We start from the raw sequence: 23,345 nt of genomic DNA on the forward strand, positions 1-23,345 counted from the left end.
TAAGTGAAATGGAGAAAAAGTGACTACTCTTTGTAGTATGGAAAAGCCAAGGGTAGAAATTGCTGTCCTGTGAAAAGTGGCAAAGTAATAAACAGTAGGGAGCCCAACATCATTATTTCTCTGTTCACTGTGCTGTCACTGCAAGCAGCACACATTAGAAATATGTTTAAAATAACATCTTCCTTTCTGTTTCCTTCCTCTTGCTAAGATGATGCTGTTTGCATTCTGTATAGCTCAACAGCATGCTACAGCACGTGCAGTAGTGACTCAGCTTGAGCTCTATCTGGACACCAGTAGGTACATATTTACAGACAGTTGTACTTCCATGCCTATATAAAATGCTCAGAGTGCACTGAGGATAAAAAGGACATGTATGTCATATTCAAATTTACCTCTTAAATGTAGTTTAAATGGAATGAAATATTATCTATGAACAATACATGCATACCATGTACTTAAATATATAAAGAGAAAAAAACCTATGTGAAAGTATTAAACAGAGCATATGAAGAAGATACTCGCAGTGTGTAACTATAACCAATACCTCATTTACTTGGAACTATGATTTGAGTAAATAAGGATACCTCTGTGCTGCTCCAGGTTTAGCACTTAGGTGGTCTACACTGTCCTGTTTTGGAATGCAAGACTCCAGCGTCCTTGTTCTTCACAAAATTTGGAAACATGGATGTGAATTTGGACAGAATGAGCAGAAACAGAGAGATGGTCACATGCAGTGAAGGTGGAGACATGCAGTCAAATATATAAACCAAAAGCATTAAGGCACTATCTTCTTGGTAAGGCTGTATTTCTCACTTCCCTTTCTGCTGACTTAATACATGCACTTTAAAAGACTTTTAAAATAATTTTGAGACATGATATTAGAATAATTAGATATTAGAAACTAAGATGCAATTAAGTAAAGAATGAGAGTCACAACACATTTTTAAGAAGCATGTATGCATTACACAGTGAACAGGAACACTGCTGCTTAACAGCTGACATTATCCTTCCTGAGAATAAATTTACAGTATGATACATTAAACTAATATATAAACCTATCTTCCCCTTAGGAGTTTGGAAGAAAAAAAAAAAAAAAAAAAAAAAAAGATATTTTGCTATTACATTATAAAATTCTCCTGAAAACACAAGCAAATTTCATATATGTTGATATTCTATTACCAACTGTTCTACTACAGTCACAAGTAACAATAATAATTCAATAGTAAATGCAGAATAACTTAGCAATTTAAAAAAATCAAATTGTGTCCAGGATATTTTTTAATTCCTATGTTATTTTCATTTCTGTTGAAGCCATTAAAGAACATCTGAATGTGTTCACAGCTTTTAATTTGGCATAGAAATTATTAGCATGTTGGTTTATTATTAGCTTGCTATGGAATATATCACACAAAACATTTTCTTTTTCTTGATCAATATAAGAGTAAACTCAGCAAAATTTGCAGTGTACTAATAATCTAGGGTACATATTAAATTTTCATGTATACTTCCAAAATGTTGAGCAAATGCTAAAACTCCTCTTAAAGTCCTAAATGTACCAAATGTCATAACAAATCACTGATCAATAAATCATTACTCTATACACAGACTAGAACAATAGATATATTATATATACAGAAAAGCTATTCACAGTTCACGTGCAAAAGACACATGAGCCTCAAAACATTTATTGTTGCTGAGTATAAACAAAATCTACAGACAGAAATGCAATAATATTCCTATCAAAATGAAAAATTACTATTCCTAGAGTGTCAAAATTACATTTTTATTATAAAAAAAAAAAAAAGCCTGAAGTCATCAAAAATGTCACATTCAATAGTTCCTGATTTTCCTAAAGATTTCTGAAAGGCTGGATGTACGTGGTATGTGAACTGGGAGGTCACAACTGCTCTCAAATCTTGGCAGCTCATAACACTTGTTCCTAGCACTTCAGTTCATGTCTTGCAAGACTGATTCCATGATTTAAGTGGTACAGTGTTGCTGAAAGGATAGGAAATAATCATCCAGGACAAATTAGCCTGCCATTGGCAGTGCACAGCACACACAAGTTCTCTTTATGAATGTAACAGAAGTACCAGCCTGCTGCTTCAAGATGTACTCTTGTACATGCGTGCAACAGCTAAACCTACTTCTAATGAATTATTATTATATCATGATTATTTCTTGTATATATATGAGAAATAATTTCTAAAAGGCTTATTTTATCTTGTCTTGTTTTTATGCTGAATTAATACAAAGACTTCTCAAAAAGAACAATCTGAATAAAATTCCTACCTACCATTAAATGCTCAACTCTCATTCTCCTTGTTTTTAACTCTACTTATGATTTCACAGTCTCACAGTTCTCCAGTTACCAGAGTCTTTCACTTTAGAGAGACTTTCAAATTCTATTTTCTAGTATAAAAACAAACAAACAAACAAAAAATCCTAACAATAAAGCTGGCAAATTCAACCCAAAAGCTATTCTATAAAAGGTCAAGAAAAACACAATACTAACCAAACACTTGCTAACTCTTAACACTAAAATACAAGTATAACATCTTTTCAAGGTATATTGTGTCACTTTTTCAGATACAGAAAGTGAATGATTTCCAGAATAACAATAATCTTGCCAAGATCTTTACTAAAATTTATATCATGAATAATTTTCAATAGATACCATGCTGTGAATACTGAATTTAAATGACCAAAATTAGAAATAATGCATGTCATATGTTTAAGAAATGTACTCAGGAATAGATCTTGATAGCACCCTATATGCAAATTGGACCAGTTTGTAAGATAATTCTGGAATGTACTCAAATGAAGTGTAAGATGACATCTGTCAAAGTCAATTAATCTGCGAAAATATGATGTGAAAGTGGTGATAAGCAGTTAGTTAGTTATCCCTGTTGATCCATCAGATACTCATTCCCTGACACCCACTACATCAGCTGTCAATTTGATAAAAGCACATAAAACACAAAAATGTCAGAACTGAGTGGTGCTGGCCAACTGTCAAATGAAAGTGTGGGAGATAATCAGAATGAAACTAAACTTAAAAGATAAGAATTTTCTACATAGGCGAAGCACCTTTGATTCCCTCACTGCTACTCTGCACGCTAGGTGGACTTTAAACATGGATTACTATAATTCATTTGCTGACAATCCTTACAGCAAAACTATGGTTTCTCTGGAACTGTGTAGAATGGCGTGCCTTGGGAAAGCCCTTTGCCACGTGGTCTGTGGCTGATGGCAGGAGAAAACACTTCACCTCAGAGGGTGACCAAATGGCAAAGAAGGTTCAAATTCAAAAACATTACTTGAGCTCCACAAGGTTCACCTTTCTTTAGTTGACCTTTTTGCCTCTGGAATAGAGAAGTTAAAGTATTCCAGAGCAGTGAGCAAAACTATCTGTGCCAGTGTCAGCAACAGAGCTTGGAGCAGGGTTGTGCACCTGAACAGCAGCACAAAGGAAGGCCAGCCACTCCAGCCAGTAATCAGGGGCATTGGTGATAAAAGGAAGACTAGGGAAATTGTGGGCCCTCTCTGGAAGGAAATGGGAAACCTGGAAACCTGGGGTTTCTAGGAGAAGGCTGAGGTACTTAATGACTATTTTGCCTCAGTCTTCACTGACAAGAGCTTCAGACACATAGCCCAGGCCTCAGAAGGCAAAGACAGGGACTGAAAGAATGATGAACTGCCCAGTGTAGGAGATCAAATCTGAGACCATTTTAAGAGCCTGAAGGTCAAGTCCACGGGACCTGATGAGACGCATCCATGGGTCCCGAAGGAACTGGTGGATGTAGTTGCTAAGCCATCATCCACCATATTTGAGAAGTCGTAGCGTTCCGGTTTTCTGCTTGATTAGAAGAGGGAAGTTTCTGCTGATTAGAAGAGGGAAACATAACCCCCATTTTTAGAAAGGGAAAAAAAGAAGACCCAGGGAACTACAGGCCAGTCGCTCTCACCTCTGTGCCTGGCAAGATCATGGATCAGGTCCTCCTGGAACCTATGATGATCTTTAAGGTCCCTTCCATCCCAAACCATTCTATGATTCTGTGATTCTAAACTGTGCATTTTGGGTATGCAATGAGAAAAGTCCAATGTTCTTGTAACTTCTGCTAATCAGGGAGAAGTTCATCTGTGAGGCTGCAAAATCATCAGGATTGGGGTTAATCTAAACTGTTTCTACGTTCATCATTGGCTGCATCACTGGGTGACTAGATTATCCACAAGACTTCCGACCACATAAAAGGACTGATTTCACAAAGAAAATTAGACTGCTTTTTCTCTGACTCAGAAACTTGCCAATAACATAGTCTACATTTTCCAGATGCTTTACTGCAATATGTTTACTAAGAGGTATTAGACAATTTCAGCCTTTAATACATTTGCAGAACTTTGGCTGACATCAAAAAGGCTCACAATTCTGCATTAAGAATGGCAGCATTCAGATGAAAACCTAATTTCATTGATATATGATTATGATTTAATTCTAATCAAATCAATGACAATTAGGTTTTATCATCATCTGATCCATTGAGTCAAAAACAGTCTTTCCATCAACTTGAAAAATGTGAAGAAAAATTAGTTTTTAAATGCTCCAAACATACAAAGTACATTTGTAAGCTGTTAATAGCTATCCCATAAGAGGGCTTAATATTAATGTTGGTAAAATACCTAGAAATGCCTTATCTGTAAAAAGGCCAATTTTGAAATAGTCTTTCACAAGTTTAATTCTACATTTTTTAATTTCTCTAGTACAAAGAGAAATGTTATGCAAACACAGTTACAAGTTTCACACTCTCTACAGCTTGTATTGGCAGAATATACCCCATATCAAGCAAACAAGATAAATTATAGTAGAAATGTAACTACTACTACTAAACGTATTCTTAAGCAGAACAAAACCACTGGCACTTAAAGTAACTGAAAAAGTTTTACCCATGTATCTGCCTCACAGTTTTAAGAGCAACTTCATAAGAGTTTACTGATATAGAGGTTATTTACACAAAACATCTGCATCCTTTCATTTACTGTAACACAAAAATCGTTACAGTAGTTAATGGGCAAATGTCAAATTTACATTTCAGTAGAAATACGATGTGTGGTTAAAAATAATATAGATTTATCAGGAAAAAAGATACAAAAAATTACTACTGTTAAAACAATGGAACATCAAAACTAATTAGAGTAGAAAGCTCATAACAAGAAAAAAAATAAAGAAAGGTACTTCTATTAATCATAGTTCGTATTCAACATTAACGTGTATTTAAAGATCTGGTGGTTTTAACAAAACCTACCTTGTTAGGAAAACCTGTTCCATGACGACCATCCTAATTTAGGACAGAATTTAAGAACACTACCAATTTTGCATACATTAACTAGTAAGTATTACCAAAACTTCCAACAATTTCAACGTATCATGGCTCTTTTTTTTTTCTTTTTTTTTTTTTTTTTGTTAAACAACAACAACAACAAAAAGCACAATAAAAATTAAAATAGACACCTAAAAAAACCAACAGGCTCTACAACAGATATATTATCATATTATAAAGCACCACAGAGAAAATGTCATCACCATTTACAGAAGCAGGTAAAAATAGACTGAAGAACATTAAGAGATGATGTTCAGTGGTATTAGCCATCTTATTAAATAGCTTGTAACTACTAAGGCAAACAGAAAATTTTTTACTTCCTAGGTGCTTTATAACAGTTCAACAAAATGCAGAGATGATATCTAAAGCTGCTATTTTATTTTGGGCTTCTGGAGTTTAAAGGTCTCTCTCTATACACATGCATACTTTTAAATTTTAGTGTACTCCTCTGAGAGTGCAAGATGCAGTAAGCCACTTTTTGACTGGGAGGAGTTGCCTAGTACCTGTCATCCTCCGGAGATGCATGCTCGATATGAATCCTGGGACTAGTAGGTCGTCTCCTCTCTAGGGAGGGGGACCATCTACCCCTGTTTGCCCGTTCAATAAAACAGGAAAAAAACAGGATATTTAGTTCGTGATATAATTAAATATAAGCAATTTGGGACTGGAAAAATACCCCAAAAAGTAATGAAAGTGTGTCATTTAATTATTTTTTCTGTTTTCTAATTTCCTGGTATACTATTCTTACAGCTGCTTACTGCACAACTATTTCAGCTGAAACAAAGAGAATATGCTCCCAAAGAAGCAGAATTTCAACTAATTTAAAACTTTCATGTAGTGTACCATAAGGTTTCAAATGTTCTCCAAAGCTAGACTATCTAAAAGCCTATCATCTCCATATAAAATTGTAATTCTAGAAGCTTTGCAAAGACTGCATTTTCTATTGACTGCTAGCTGGCATATTGTTAAACTAATCTCTCCTAACTCTTTGTACTGAAAATGCATCCTTGGTAAAAATGTGGGACTGTGAATTATATGAAAAATTCTGAGGCATAAAGTGACCATTTTCTGGAACACACAGAGAGAGTCATTCTCTGTTCCATTCATCTGCTTATAGAGATGTCTTGCTCTGACTGTAATGGATGTACTGTATGCCTACTAATAAGAAATTCTGCATATTTTAGGAGCTACACTTTTGAGTAAAAATATATATATCACAAAAGTGATTTAACCACAACCACCTAAGGCAATTGTTTCTTCATATTCTGTTCCCTTTGAAGTTTTCCTAGCAGCAGCACATATGTCATTTCAGCACCAAAGTAGTGCTGAACAAACCAGAGTTCAAGTTTTAGAGCAGTATGGCAGCACTGATACAATAAAGTTCCAGTAAAGTCCCAATAAAGTTCTCTTGCAGAATCAGAAAGATTAAAAGGTTAAGGTTGCACATATTTGTGTACAAGTATGTTTTTTAATGTAAAAATATATATTAAAAGCATATGCATCCAACTTAATTTTCTGATAATTTCCCAGTATCCCTGCAGCACGACAGCAGATTGTTATATAGGTAAATTAAAAAATAAAAAATAAAAAGTAGTCAAGATGGTGAATGAATAGTAGTGTCTTATGTGATTTTTTTTCTTTAAAAATCTCATTTTGTCTGGAGACAGGAGTTGGACTCAATGATCCTTGTGGGTCCCTTCCAACTCAGGATACTCTGTGATTCTGTGATTTAATTAACAATTTTATATATATAGTATACTAAAGACTGACATTTTTGTGTATTTTGATGTAATGTTATGTGGTTGTAAGAGTGTATGTGTAACAATTTAGAAAAATCAAAAAATACTGATTAATTTACAAAAACAGCAAACATTTATGTAAACACTGCATAAATATGTAATATTCACTTTCTGAGGCATCCTTCCAGTCCATGTTATAAGGAAAAGGGTTTGATTTATGGAACATGCAAATAACAAAGCTTTCAAGGAGATTAGCATCACTTGAACATTGAGGTAGATCAGAAGTTTCAAGAAAAAATAGGTTGTAAGCAGTTAGTTTATTTTTCTCTCCAAAGCAAGAGTTAAAGAAAATGTTAATGCATCAGTGCACTCAAAGCCCTTAATATGCTGATATCCACTATAAGTATCAAATAGCATTTGATAGAATTAACTACATCATGCAGTATGAACTTTGAGAACATGCTCTTTCACCAAATTTTTAATGACTGTGAGCAGACAATGCAGACAAACATGCAGTAACCTATTCCTTTACATGTTTGAAAATAACTGAAAACACGATGCATTATATACCTAATGCAAGCAGTTATTTTACTGTACATAATTTTAAATGTAAATAGTGATGATCAACATTGCTGTTACAGACATGCAATATAAATGCCTTAATGCTTCAGACTTACTAAAAAAAAATACAAAAATTAACATTACATCAGAACCGGTCTTAATTGGATCAAATGACAGTTCTAACCGTTCTGTTATCTACTTATAAGTAGCTAATAGACAATTGTTCAGCTTTGTATCCTGTTTGGGTGGTAATGAACGGCAAATATTAAAAATCCTAGAGATCTCTGAAACATTTTAAGTCTTACTTCAGTGTGAGTCTAACAGAGTTTGGCCACATTTTGCAGACATGCAGACAGTCTTACATGAACTCATCACCAGGCTGTGCTCTTCAGTTTTACTTGCTCACAAGTCCTCTACCTAAACTTCTCAGGATCAAAGCATACAACCATTCCCAGTCCGTACCACTGATTTTGTGCTAACTACTATTACAATAATTTCTTTCAATATAAGAAACTCATGTCAATAAGCCACACTTCGTATTATTAAGTAACGATTACTACAATCTTAAATATCACCAGATAATCTAGGGAAGATGCTACAATGATGAGAAAGCACAGCTGAATCGGTTTTGGACAGTGCATATAATTCCTGTGCCTATGGGTTTTCCTCACTTGAGGGTAGTGTTTGCACACAGATGATGCTGTTTTAGGAGATGATACATAATTACACAGAAAAAAAAACAGAGATTTTGAGCCACAGTGAAGAAGACAATGAAAAATCACACTACAGAAAGCAGTGGCAGCAAAAACTTTTCATGGCTTTAGAGAGTAACTATGTCTATGTTATAAACTAATATGTCTTGTAAATCATCACAAACCTCAACAAGATGATTATTTTGACCAAAAAACTAGGGATAGGTCAAAAAAAAAAAAAAAAAATCATGGTGCAACTGAATTGGTAAGGCCTGGACCTTTTTGAATGTCCTAGTATACACCACATCAAAGAGAAAGATATGAAGGGTTAGGTTCAGTATCAAACTATTTCATTTAATGAAAATAGTTTGCCTGTATCAGGGCAAGGTCAGTTTGCCAGTCAAATCATGAAGACTTTCCTTGCTCAAGTGACATAGCTTACAGAAGGAGAAGAGGAATTTTTTGTTTGTTTTTAGTGCAACAAGACTTGTATTTTCCTGAATTATATATATTGCTAAAAGTACTTTTCTGCAGGTGTTTGTGGATCAACACCTTTTATTGACACAGCAACATCTTAAAAAAATAATTATTCCAATCATTCCAAATGACAAAAATTATATTTTTTGGAGTTTAAGTGTTTTCACTGAATAATTAACACGGAGAAATAGAACTCTATGGTCAGTCAGCATCATTTTGTTTAAAAAAAAAAAAAAGTCAAGTGGACCACTTTATCTCTTGATCTCAAATACAATCTAATTTATACCCTCTCAGACAAAAGGTTGAGCAAAATGGGTAGAAAGAATTTTCCACCGGTAAGTATACTTAACATTTTGTTCAAGAAAAGATATAGTTACACATTTAGAATTCTATTTGTATATTTTGAGGGTTTAAAGCCTACATTTAAAATAAAATCTACACCTCCATTCTGTGAATAAAAAAAGAAGCCACAAAAACAATTAACAGTACCTTCAACATAGGTCCTCTTACACATACACCGATTAAAATGTAGTGCTTTACAAATTAGACTTCACAAAACCCTAGTGTTTCTCTTTGCTACAGACAGGACCTACTACACTTGGTTGTATAATCTCTTCTTGAGGAGTCTCCAGCAATAAAGGCTAGACAACCTTTTCTAGATCATCTATCAGAGTGTTTCATTACGCTTGCTTTCCAAAAGCTTTTCCTAAAAGCTTTGTGAACCTGTAACATCAATGAACGTGTCTTACTGTAATTTAAGTACCTTATCTAATCTTGCTCAGCACAGACATAAATGCTTTCTACATTCCTTGAACTTAATGCCTTTTCTTCAAACTAGACTCCTCTATCATTACATGCAACTGACAACTAATCTTACACTCTTACACTAAAGTGTTAGCACACACATTCAACAGTGGAGTAGGAAATCTTCTAAAATTAGTATACCCCCAAACTAAAATACTAAATTGGTGATTTAGTTGTTGTTGTTTTTTTTTGTTTTGTTTTGTTTTGTTTTTTTAATGTAGTATGTTCCTCCACAAATCAGACTACATTAGGGAGGAAAACAAAACAAAACAAAAATTATGTCTAAATTAAAAATAAAAATAAAAAATCCTGTCATTAATCCTCTGACAAAGCCATATATCTTATTTGCCACAAAACCATCATGGAAGTACAAAACCTGAATTACATAAAAAAGAGTTTTCTGCACACCATGAAGGACCCCAACTCAAAAGCAATTTTTTAGTCACCCTCTAACTGACTAAAGGACTTATAAAGCAAAAATGTAAAAGTTTCAGAGATAGACATATATTCTGGATCAGGATCAGAGACAATTTGGCAAAATCTAGTGCTTAGTAGAAGTAGAGGCCACTAACATAGACTAAACACTTCTCTTTATGAGCAGCACATGAAAAATGCTGCTGATTCTATTTGGTGCCTAGTGGGCAGAAGTTGCTGAGATGAATCATAAAGACAGAATAGACATAGTTAACATCAGTGACAGATTTAGATTTCAGTATGTAATTTTAACTACGATATTTTACAGTTGCCAACTACCATTTCTTTGAATATTCAGCTTGATGTCTGGCATCTTGAAATGAAACTACAAAACATACACTGCTTATATTCATATATTGTTGCATTAAATAGCTGCTTACAGATGAATACAACTCCATATATCTATCACACATAATATGATACTACTATAAATTTTATAAAAAATCTAGAATGGCATCCTGTGTTTTGCTGGGGGCGGCCTTATTTCTGTCAAAATTTTTGTTTTGGACAACCAGGTACATATGAGATATGATATTATGATATCTTGTGCTTTATCTTAAAAAGGAATGAACTAGTGAAGATCTAGTTGAGATATATCAGCAGGACATGAGTCAGTCCTATCCAACAAGAGCACAGCTTGAGAACAGCACAGTTCCAGTCAAGAAGCATCAGGAAGTGAGGGAGGAGAGAAAGGGAAATTCCCCAAACACACACACACAACAAAAAAAAAAAAAAAAATCATATAATTAGCCACCATATTTGTGATACACTGAACTGCTGAAATTGTAATTGTGCCATAGTCCATGGCAACCTATTGCCTTTAGCAAAGCTAAAATCTCCCCCTAAAACAGTATAATTCTTAGCCAAAAAACAGCAGGTGATGAAAAATTCCCTCGTGGAGCAATCCCATCTGCCAAACACACCAACAGTATTTAGTTCAGCTAAGATTTTGAAGCAAGTTTTTGTAATACTAGAGATCAGAAAACAAAATATAATGCCTACACAATAGAAGTGACGCAACAATATTTCATTTAAACTGCAAACATATCTTCTTAAGACTTATGTGAGCCTTAATATAATGTCACAGAGTGAAAAGAAATCTCAATGCAGTGACTTGCCTTGTAATTGCAAAAGCAGATGCAGCAGATTAGATTAAAGAAGCAATGAAGTTTGGCTGGATGTCTTACAGAAAATACATCGCTAGACAAACTACAATTCAGGTTTGAAATATGAGTTTTGTCACATAATTTATAAATTATGTCACCACCTTTTTAGCAGTCCACAAAGCAGGCAAGAAATAAATGTAATACTTTTTAGCAAATGGTGATGAAGATTAACAATCAAGTGGTACTTCATCAAAATACTTAACACTGCAATGTTATTATCAGCATACTGAGGACTTCTGCAAACAATGACATCAGCTTGAACTAAAACAAGGAAAGAAGCCAGAAGCAGTTATAAGCTCCAAGACACAATTTACACGACATACATGAATATAGGAGCAAAAATGTCTACAAATACCAAAGCAGACATGAATGTACAGGAACGTAGAGTACTCATATAAAGAAAACCAAAACTGATAAAAATCACCAGCACAGATGACAAGAAATTCATAAGTTTTTATTTTATACCTTTCTCGTTCTGGTGAATGCAAACTAGTATCTGGTCTCAAGCAGTTGGTACTAGCACTCCTAGCCCTGTCAAGGGAGGGCTGTAGTTCACTAGTGCCAGTGCATTGCATCCAATGGTAGAAGAGAAAGAAAAAGAAAACAAAGAAAGGAATACAATGTTAGATATTAACTCATAAAATAATGCTCTCTTTACAGAAAATGTAGAATCACAATGATTTAATTAAGGAAAACATAAAAGAGCTGACTGGATGACAGTGCCAAGATTTGTTTAGAAAATAAAACCAAATAAAAGACTGCTGTATTTTTTTTTTTGGTAAGACCGTTGAAATGTTTAAAACTGAATGAGACTGAACAACATCCACTTGTAAGAAAGTGGAATGAGAAATACCAATCAATCAAAATCCTTATTAAAAGAGGTAAATCTTAAGCCAATATAAAAGGATGTGATACACTGCATATGATGTGAAATCACTTTACAATGAAGCTCATTTAGTTTATAAATCCATATTAAATACCAAACAGGAGAGGTGATTAACCCTCAGTTTCTTACCTAACCAGGAGGTCATCTCCAAATTTCGGTATTCGTGAATTAAGGCAATCACGAAGGAGAGAAATATCCTGTCTAATCACTGATTTGGTCTTAGCACATGCAGGAAGAGTTGAGCTTTGTAAATTAAAATCATTTAAACAAAGTGAAAGTAAATTTGACATGTAAGCAAAATTACATACATAAACAAAAGAAAGTAACAAGGAAAAAACATGCAACATACAATGTTAACCGTAAAGAAAACTACCTTATGGAAAGTCTTTTATATGTAGGGGTTAATTTAGACAATATGAAGTTATTTTAGGATTATGTCCCTTAGCTCTCAGTTACCAAAAGCATATGAAAAACTAATTTATTTTATAAGGCAAGACTATTTATTCCCCAAGAAGTCACTAACTACTTAAAGGGGACTCTAAATACTTCTTACCTGTATAGGTTCCAATTAGTACCATTTTCTAGTAAAGGCATCTTGGGTGGTAATGTTTTATAGTGCCTAACAGAACTTCTTGAATGTGGTAGAACAGAAAAGAAAAGAGAACAACATAAAAACATGCCAAAAATAAAAAGATAGATAAAAGTAAGGCAAGATTGACCAGAACTTAAAAGAAATGCACAATATTTTACTATATTTATTAGCTGCACAAATAGATTTCTCAATATATGTTCTCAGTTCTACTACCATGATAGCTATCTGAGGGGCAAATTTTTGTGATTACACTTCTGTTAAAACAGCCCATGAATTCATGACAATACTAGTACATTTTAGATTTTGTACTTGTAATGAAAGTAATCTAAATTCCTTTTATTGAGATTTTTAATCAAAATATACAAGCTCTCGTAAAGGATTAGGCTGCTGTTTGTTTCTCTTGGTAATGCTTTATTTAGATCTACAGAGACTTTAACTGAGACAAGCTTCCAAAGTCAAGCATGAAATGCTTGCTAAAAAAGTGATACCACAATGTCAGTTATAGATGTATTAGCAACTGGCATTTCTAAATATTGAAGTGTATCAGCTTCAAAATCTAATTAATTGTTATTAATAATCACAAGCTAATTAAAAAACAGGGAGATCTACTACATCAGCCAGCACTGCAGCTCTCCATGACAACCATCTGATACCATCACTCATAGTACATGAGATTTTAGAACAGGAAACTTTTTCTACCCAAACAAACAAGGGAGAAATGTAAAGGCAGACAGCGCCTGACTAATGGGAATCATGACATTCAATGGTTAAGGTTTTAAAAATTTTCCATTTACCCAACCAGGCCACAGCTGTGGTGCTATTAGCAGAAGGGCCTTCAGCCTTGAGGAGTTTGCCAGCTTCAGGAGCAGTCTGTCCCAACAGGGCATTTTGATTCCTACTGGGACTTGGATCTCAACACAGCAGATCAAAATTACAAACCTGGCTACATCATAATCAGATAAAACAACTGTCTTTCTGGGAATCCTACTATTTCTAAAAGCCTGAGAAGGCAACAGAGGAGCTTTGACCACTCCTGTTGTACAGGTTTAGCTGTCATCACTGCTGACCTCTCTAGCAGGGATCACTGTGATGTTGCAAAGCTGGAGTAAAGATATGGTTATTAATCATATTGATTCTATCATAGTATCATGAGTACTAGGTATGAGTACTAGGTGTGAGCTAAGACATGGACTGTGACTTTTCCCTGGTCTAAGGCATAGGTACATTTTCCTTCCGCTGTATCTGGTCTAAGTCAATAATCATGTACAGATGGTCAGCATGGACAGCTAGAAATAACACTGTAAACTGGTGAAGCAAACTAACCATAAATTTTGACTTTGTAGCTTGGACCATCTCATATTAATATTTCTTTCATGTAACATGAAACAACACATATCCCATTTTATGCTGAAGCTGTCTCAACAGAGAGATTATTTTTAATTAAGAATTAAGAATTTTTTAATTAAGAATTTTTTAATTAAGAATTAAGACATTATTCAGCAAGCTGCCTAGAAAACAGGAATAATGTCTTATAATCCTCTTTCTAACATGAATAACTGTCAGGCCACTATGAATGAGAAAGGAGGAAAAATGGCAGCTAATGTGTGAACAAAATTTTTGTTGAAAGGGTTTTTGAGCATGAGTACTGGTAATTTTCTGGATATTATTCCAACATGGATTAAGCTGCATAAGCCTCAGAGTTATATTTAACAGTCAATCTGTTTTATTCTGTTGCCTGCATAGTCCCGTTCAATATGCTATTAAAATTACTTTGTTTTATAGTATAACATTACTGTTACTTTAACAACTTTTTAATTTTACATTTGTTACTCTCATAAGTTGTTAATTTATTACTGTAATAACTTATTTTACTCATTTGGGATAATTTGTTACTTTTCTTAATTGTAAGAAAATAAGAGCAAAAATTAGAAAAGGAAAAAGGCAAGGAAAAAGGCAAGGAAAGGCTGCACTCTAGCGTCTCTGTTACCTAGCTGCCTATGCACAACTTTCATCTGGTTAGCTGCCAGATGGGCTAGTAGATTTGTAACACAATTGGAAATCTATAGCAGCTAGACAAAGGGCATCAAAAGTTTATGATACAATATTTACTTCATGCATTAAGCAAGAATTTAAACTCTGTCATTGAAAAATTATAATGAAAATGACAGTCTTTAATGGGGAAAAGAAAAAGCACAGAGCTGGAGGTGGTTAGGGTGTAAAGCTATGCAAAGTGTAGCAAAAAGAAAAAGGGCAGAAGGAGGAGGCAGAGAAAAATTAGTATGACATGACAATAAACTGATAAAATAGCAAGGAGTGAAGAGATTAAGTAAAAACCTAAAATGTTGAGGCAAAAGCTTTTTAGATGAAATATGAGAATTACACAACTGATAAGTAAAATTTAAATTTTAATGTAACAGATGCAGTGATGCTCAGCTGTGTTTATTGTTTGTTTTTGGGAGAGTTATTGTATTTATTTATTTACTTTTGTATTTATTATTTTACTATTAAACAGTTTATCAGAACCCTATCACAGCATCTTTGATGCTCTTTTCTATTTTGATGAAGAGAATTAAAACAAGCCAGGGCAAATTAATAAAAACTACTCTATAGAGAGGAATCCTACAGAACGGAAATGAAAAAGTACATTAAATTATTTTAAAAGATTTAAACATACAACATCAACATAAAATTCTTAGTAAAACCCAATTCCTGACTGGAAAAATAGATAACTGCTTCATTTGTAACACCTGTAGAACACTAACCTTACAATTTTGTTGATTCTAAATTGAATATTTTTGACACAATCTGACCTTTATTATTAACAGAGTTAACAGATGTGGTATAAGAAACAAGGGGGCTATAGTTATATTTGCTAGATTAAGATATTTCATTTTTGTTTAGTTTCTCAGCATTCAGAACAGTTAAAACAGAGAGCTCCAAGATTTGGGATGAGAGATTAAGATTGAAGATGAGCTCAAACTGCAAAGTTTATGCCTAAATCAAATTCAAAGGAAAAAAAATATTATGAAACCCCTCAAATCTGGCAGTGTGAGGGAGCCTTTAAATCACACTCTCCTTAAGCACCTTGCTCTTCCCTACAAATGTTCAAAGTCACCGTGAGATTTGGTGTCACAAGTAAAGATTGTTGGCTTGTGCTTGACTGTAATACAGACATAATAAATGGAAATAAAGGCAAACAAAAACAACTCAAAAAGAACGTCTGAAATTATAATAACACTGCCATGCATTGGTGGTCAGGACTTCTGTGACTGGACAGATAATTTACGACAAAATACAACTGCAAAATCAGAAATTCTTTAGCTGCTTCAATCCTTACTATGGAAGTTTACAAACATACATACACATCTTGATCTGATTTAAAACAAACAAAACAAAAAAAGAATAACTGACACCTGGATCACAACATACTGGGAAGTTCTGTACATACTGGGATGCTGGGCACACAAAGCATACATAACTGACCAGAGGTGTTGATGATTACCAGATTCCTGTATTTACCTGATGGTATGTAGGCACTCTGCACTTCTTCCTCGTTTTGCTCTGGGCAGCATAAGAAGCTCACTGCACAGACAGGATGGGTGGTGAGTGAAACAGATAGAATTATGAAGCATTAGATGACATGGGTTATGCCAATGATTTGCAAATAAAAACATAAAAAGAAACAAGAAACTTCCATCCAGATACATAGCCTGCTAATGTTCAAACCCACACTGCACTTCTCAAAGAATGTGAGCCAAAAAATGCCTGTGGTAACTACATTTTCAAACAAATCCTTTCACTGCAGCATGTAATTTTGTAGTTTCTCCCTTTAAAATTCAGCAGCACTGTTTCAGAGTTCTTCATGAATTCTGTCAGGAATCCCAAAATCAGTTAAATTTCTCTAATAACCTCCTTTCTCATAAATCAATTCATGAAGACACACTTTAGCAAAATAAATAAATAAATAAAATGTGTTTTTTTTTTTATAAGCCACAAAAGTATACATGAAAAAAGGCAGGGAAGGTTTGTTACTAATGCACTGCAAAGCAATTTATAGAAAGAGTAACCAGTCACACTTTAGGGAAAAATAGGTGTTCACTGGAAATATTATGTTTGGACAAATACAAATTCTGACTGATAGCTCTTTGGAGTATTTTGCAATGCAACACTAAAGAAAAAAAAATGCTTATCAGCCAGACTTCTTGTTTCTTATTGTTTCCAATTCAGAAAAATCAGCCATTTGTTATATTATTCATTTAATGCAACCAAACACATTACATCCAAGCAAGATGGTAAAATTAATATATATTTATGCCTATGGTAAGTATGATTATGGTATGAAATATCCCTTGAATTAATCCTGTAGTTTTATGCACTTCAGCACAATCAGGAAGACAAAGCCCCCAGTTTTCAAATTACTGTAAATATGAAAGTAAAGCTAAACTTCATGGAAACATGGTATTTTAAAAGAAGCTGGGAATCACATGAAGTACTATGGTGAGAGAGAGAGAAAAGATTACAAAATGTAAGAAGTAGCACTTTTTCAATGTGTTCTGTACTTCATACCATTATAAACTGACCTATTTACTTGATGTAGCTTAGGTAATATTTATCTAAAGTTCTGAACTAGGAAGACTAAAACAATGGCTTGTTAGTCATATCTGAGATTTAAGTTTGTATCTGGAACCACTAGCCTGATTTTGATGCAACAAAATGTATTAAAGGTGAACTGAATCGTTTTCTTGGATTTTTGCATATTTTTTAAAGCAAAAATTGCATTCCTAATCTTAGAGCACTGACAGCATTTATATGCAAGTTTCCAAATTACAAATACATGTGCATTTTAGGAAAAAGTTATAATTTTCTGTAATTAGTTAAGAGTTTTGTGATTTTCTTGCAAGAACTGAGGAAATTATTATCAAAACACTATATACAAGAAGTTTCATACACTGCTTTAATATCTGAGACAGTATCTGGAGAAGCAGGATAAAATCTAAAAGACAGCAGATGCAAAATTCACATTAAATCACAGGGTACTTTGTTAATATTTATTCTACCTTTGCTGAGCCAAAGCCAAAGAGCCCATTTTTAATGAGCCTATGGCAAACAGTAATACATAATTCATCAAAAAAAAAAAAAAAGGTAGAAAACAATAAATTCACCATGAAAGCCTCAAGAAAAAAAAAAAAAAAAAAAAAAGAGAACCCCTAGCAATATATTACTGATAATATAAGATGATACTGGTAGTTCTACAACAAATTAAGACTGTTTTGGAGACATTTAAAATAAAAAAATATTATTCTAAAACAAGGGTTTTCTAATGGGAATATTTAAGGACTCAGATTAACAGATATTATTTAGGAATAAAACAAACACTAAAAAGTGAAAAGTGCTATCTCCTTAAAAATCAGATGATTATCCTAAATTCAGAGCAAAGTATACTGATTAGCTAGATTTCCTGGTATTCCTAGCATTTCCTAACAGATTTATATATATTTATAAACATATATATGTTTATATAAACATATATAAAAAAGGTAAAGTGATCAAATCGGTTCCACTGGGAGTGTATCACACCATATGCTTTAGTAACAGACTATAGCAATTATTTTTACAAAAAAAAATACTCAAAATATTCACTATTAATTTGGGACCAGTAAAGGATCACTGAAAAAATGATCAAAAGTATTCAGCAACTAAAATTTATGCCATGCAACTATCAGGAAAATACATTCCAAACCAAATTTATGTTGAGTATCTAAAAGAATGTACTTGTTTTGATGAGGGGTTCAGCAAATGAACAACACGTAATACTTGCACTTGATGATACTTGATGATACTAAGACAGGAATAATAGCAAAAAATATATATATTTTAAATGCCAAGATGTGAAAGAGGATTTCACATCAACAATGAAACTGTTGGGGGATGTGCTTTCACAACAACTATATCAAAAACAAAAGCTGTTTTGATCCTCCCTGTGGTGCTACTTAAATTCCTTGAAAGTCAATGAAATCTGCAAGAGTTAAGCAGTTTCAACAACTGAAGAAACTTGAGGAAAAGAAAATGAAAATGGAAAAAAAATGAGACCAGTGCAGATTATGACTGAAGGAGATTAAGTACAGACACCCCTGTTTAAATCCTTCAAATCCTGTCTTCGCATCTGATCTTTTAACTTCTGAAAAGCGTCTTCTGAACACCCGAGAACTGAATACTGTTTCCTACTTATCAGAACAAATTCAACAGCCCATTGCTGCTGTGCTCTTTTCTGATGACTCATCTCTGAAAAATTATCAGTGCAAGTCCTGTTCTCCAAGCACACTGCATGTATATATTGTCATTTATATCATTTTTCCAGGCTTTACTATAAGATAATCTTCTATACAGTCATACTTATTTCTAGTGACAAAAGCTACGTTTAAATGTCTCTTCCAAATCTGCTGAATAAGAAAACTATTCAATACATATTTTCAGGAGGACTTTGTATGTATCACTACCTATAACAACTAGTAACATGAAATATTTGCAACAAAGGGAAATTACTGTAATTAGCTTAACTCTAAATCTGATTTCACTACAGTTAAAAAGCATTTCAATTCACCTCTGAAAGGAAATTCAATACAAAATCCAACTTAGTACATACTTCTTGCTGATAAACTAAGACACTGGAATTTTAAACTGTTCCAAGTAAACCATTAATTCCCATATGTGTGTTATCATATTTAAAATACAAAACAAAACAAAGCAAAACAAAACAGGCAAGATCATATACAAAACTGAACTAGTTTAACTGCAAAAGCCATCTGTTATTCAATTTCTTTTTGTGTTGCTTCAAAAACTGGACAAAGAGTTCCAGAGATTTGTATATGTATTACTTCACATGCTTTCACATCACTACAGAACATGTTTGCTATATTAAATTTACTGTATTATTTAGAAAGGTTTTGTCACTGTTACTCATAAAAAATAGAAACATACTGCAAAAAAATGGACAGTTGATTGTATATGAATGGTAAAAGTTTGCCATTATAATTTAGCTATATGATATTTTTCTGTGTATAAAGATGAACCACACAAATTGATAATTCATGTGATGTCACCATTATGTTTCCAAAATACTGAACTGAAAAACCTTGTCTGTTTTTCCTTTCAGCTAAAAACTAAGCAGAAATCCCCTTTTCCTTCCATTTTATTAGAAGATATTTGTAGATAACCGAAAAAAATGCCTATTAGAGAACACATTATTCTCTGAGGAGTGTATGTAGCTTCTGCATACATTCCAGGGAGGTATATGCATGTGTCAAGCATCAAAGAATCAAAGATTGGATATTTTTCTTAATTGCAAGCACCATAACTATCCTCACTACGCATGTGTATTGGACCAAGTTCACCAGAATGTTATGCACAATGCTGTGAGACAAATAAGGCAGGTGTCCAAAATATATTAATATAGGAGTGCAAACTATAGCATATGCAACTTCCAAGTAGTAGGAAGTAATGCCTGGTATTTTACTGACTTCCAAAACAGACAAATATGTTTGTGGTCTCTGTGTTGCAACGATAGTTAGGGCATACGTGTGGATTTATGGCTTTCTGGCAAAAATCTCTGGGCTGAAGTTCATGAAGTAAACAGCAGAGTACTCTAGGACAAACACCCAAGAACCATTTGTCTAGACACCTGCTACTACTGTCAACCCAGTGCACATTTTCACCAGAAAAGAGGCATAGTTAACTTAATTATGACTAGTTTTTGAAATTAGGATGATTTTCTGTCCATTACTGTCAGACTGCGGTTTTCTGATAAACACTTTAAAATTAAGCAAACCAACAAAGACATTCCTAAACTTGCTTCCAAGTTCAGACTGATGATGTACCTTTCTTGATCAGACAAATACTGACTATCCATGTCTCTGGATCTGTAATCAGCTGGACTTCTGGAGGCATCATGGTGTCTAGTTGGAGAACGTGATCTTCTCATTTGATGGATTTCATCTAAACTCCTGAAAGGCAGATATATGTATGATAATCTTGTTTTTCTCATAAATAATACAGCTTAATGAGCAATTATAGTGTACAAGTTGATTGAACCGAGTCTTTTATTCATTAAATTGCTAATATATGCTTTCAAAAAACATACATATTTTTAAAAAATAGATAAAAAATCCATCTTTAAGTATACAGTAGTCATTTCTACCATTTTTAGAGCACTGTTTCTTTGTACACTGATGGACTCATTAACAGTATTTTTCAAGCCTGTACTTAAAGAACTATTGTGAAAACATAAGAATTTATAATAGCTCGCATGAAATTGTTTTGTGCATTTGTAGCTTCATAGTCAGATTTTTAATGGTTCATTTTGGGCTGTCAAATTTTTGCAGGTAGATCAAGTATCTCCATATATTCTTAGGATATTGTGAGACAGGATATGTGAATTTTCAGCAGACTTTATTAATTCCAAACTGTGTGTTATACAGAAAAGGAAATGATTCTGCCTAACTTCAGGCAGGCTCTCATCTCTATGACAGGAATTTAAAGCTCTTTTCATATGGGAAAGAACAAGAAAATAAATTACTTTCTTTTTTTGAAGTGCAGATTCTTCCTTTAGTTTAATAATTGCCATAGAAACAAGAAGCACTCATTTTTCAAAGCAGAAAACGAAAGGATAGCTGGGGTTGACTATGACATACTTTGTTTGTGCATCTTGCTTATAGATAGGAGGATGCAGACATTTTCCAACAAAAACACATATATATGTTTGCAAAAGAAGGATGAAGAATAGTCTCATTCTCTCAACTATAAAAAGAGAACTCTGTGCCAAGGTCTTTTTTACATACAGCCATACCTCTTTGTTGAAGATGTATAACTGAAGTGCTACAGCAAGTGATTTTGTTGGACAGTCAAATAATTTTATCTAAAAGAACTGAAGTAACAGACGGGGATGCATGCAGGAACTTAAGAAGCACGCATAATTTCAGTGTACAAGGACAGCACATATGACACAAAGAATGGAAATGCAGAAGCAGGATCATTAGGATTCTCAAATGGAAGAAGAAGCTGGTTTCCTAAAATATACCACCATTTTGAAACACCTCAGACACTTTATCCATGAGACTCAAAGCCTGCTTTAACCACTCTTGCTGACTCTTTCTGAATAGTTATATTTTCATCACTACCATTATCTTCATCATCTTCCAAAGAGCATCAATATCAATCAGAGGCAAACGACAGAAAAAGATGTTGCAGACAACAGGAGAGCATGGTATTAAATGATCAGTAATGGAATTCCAACAGATCCTGAAACAATGCACAAGGATGTCACTGTAGCATAGAATGTTGTACACAAAATTAACCTAAAAATGGGAAATTTCCAGTGTACTACCACAGCTAGTGGGCAATAAAATTACCAACAAAACAGTTTGAGTTCTTGCTGTAATTCAAAACCAAAGTTTCCTAGAAACCACAGGAAATGAAAGCTGGTAAAAACTAGTCTAATATTTAAGGTTCCATGAGAGATTGCAAGAAAAGCTTATTGCCCTGGACAATAAAGGGAGCAAAAGTGGGTCAAGTTTGTTGTTAAAACTGTCTAATATGGCACTACTCAAAAAAATCATAAAGAATGAAAATGAAAAAGTCTGAAAGTATCCTCCCATTAATAAGTTGTCTATGAAAAGCAGTAGATGCAGAAAAGAGTGGTTTATAAATCGCTGCTTGATTTTGCAAACAATATTTTACTTTTTCCATTAAGAATGTCAAATTATAAATAGAATAGGTAATTTAAAACTGCTGTTATGTCGAGAGAAGTTCAATTCATATTTATTATACAATTCATACATGTCATAATTTATTGTCCTACAAAAATACATAAATGACTTTATATAAGATTCAGTCACTGATTGAAAAGCATTTCTGAACCCATGTGTTAGTTGCATGTACTAGTTGTGGTAGAGCAAACAAGGATGATGAATCACAGGGAAAATATCAGTAAAAGATAAGTCTTAAAGTTATTCATCTCATGGATTCTCTTGAGTAATTAATAAGTGCATACATCAAGTTCAAATAACACACAGTTAAACTGGGATACAATTTTTTTTGTAAAAATAAAAATAAAAAGAGAGAGAGAGAGAGAAAATGCTGAAGAGGAGATAAGTAAACAGGTACCATTGACAGATTACACAAACTTGAAATCACCCAGTTTCACTTGCTTGTGATGCCTACCTCTGTAATGGCACATTTGGTAAACGTGAACGGGTCCTGCCCTGATCTTCGCCACGGTGAGGAGATACGGAACGTGAACGATGATGTGTTGTTCTTTGCTGTTCTGGCACAGTTAGCGTTGTAGATTTACTTTCTCTAGCACTAGATCTATAAGCTACTGTTAAGAGGACAACAAAAGGAAATTAGAGAATAAAAGTGTGAGTTTGGAATGAATTCAGGTGGTTAGTCCTTCAAGGAACACACATCCAAATGCTTACAAAACTTTCAAGTAGTCATTCAGCTGTTGTACATCTTGACGTATCATGCAGCCAGGATAAATTAATAGCATTACCTTTAAATGTCTGTATGTACAAAGACAGAG

General features: G+C 33.7%; 1 protein-coding gene across 9 annotated transcripts in view; it reads right to left on the bottom strand.

Annotated features, from left to right (window-relative positions):
- The window catches only part of RIMS1 (regulating synaptic membrane exocytosis 1), a gene marked incomplete at both ends in the record, with an annotated part of 309,016 nt that overhangs the window by 94,412 nt on the left and 191,259 nt on the right, over positions 1–23,345 (bottom strand). For 2 of the 9 annotated variants that reach the window (XM_084285037.1, XM_084285039.1), the window contains 8 exons: positions 585–662; positions 5,882–5,965; positions 11,757–11,846; positions 12,307–12,420; positions 12,731–12,808; positions 16,289–16,351; positions 20,644–20,769; positions 22,985–23,141. In XM_084285037.1, the coding sequence (XP_084141163.1) occupies positions 585–662; positions 5,882–5,965; positions 11,757–11,846; positions 12,307–12,420; positions 12,731–12,808; positions 16,289–16,351; positions 20,644–20,769; positions 22,985–23,141 (790 nt within the window). The remainder of the gene's footprint in view (positions 1–584; positions 663–5,881; positions 5,966–11,756; positions 11,847–12,306; positions 12,421–12,730; positions 12,809–16,288; positions 16,352–20,643; positions 20,770–22,984; positions 23,142–23,345) is intronic. The other 7 variants (XM_084285043.1, XM_084285042.1, XM_084285036.1 and 4 more) reach the window with 6 other exon arrangements.

The sequence above is a fragment of the Netta rufina genome, assembly GCF_964035555.1.
Source record: "Netta rufina genome assembly, chromosome: 3".
Classification (NCBI taxonomy): domain Eukaryota; kingdom Metazoa; phylum Chordata; class Aves; order Anseriformes; family Anatidae; genus Netta; species Netta rufina.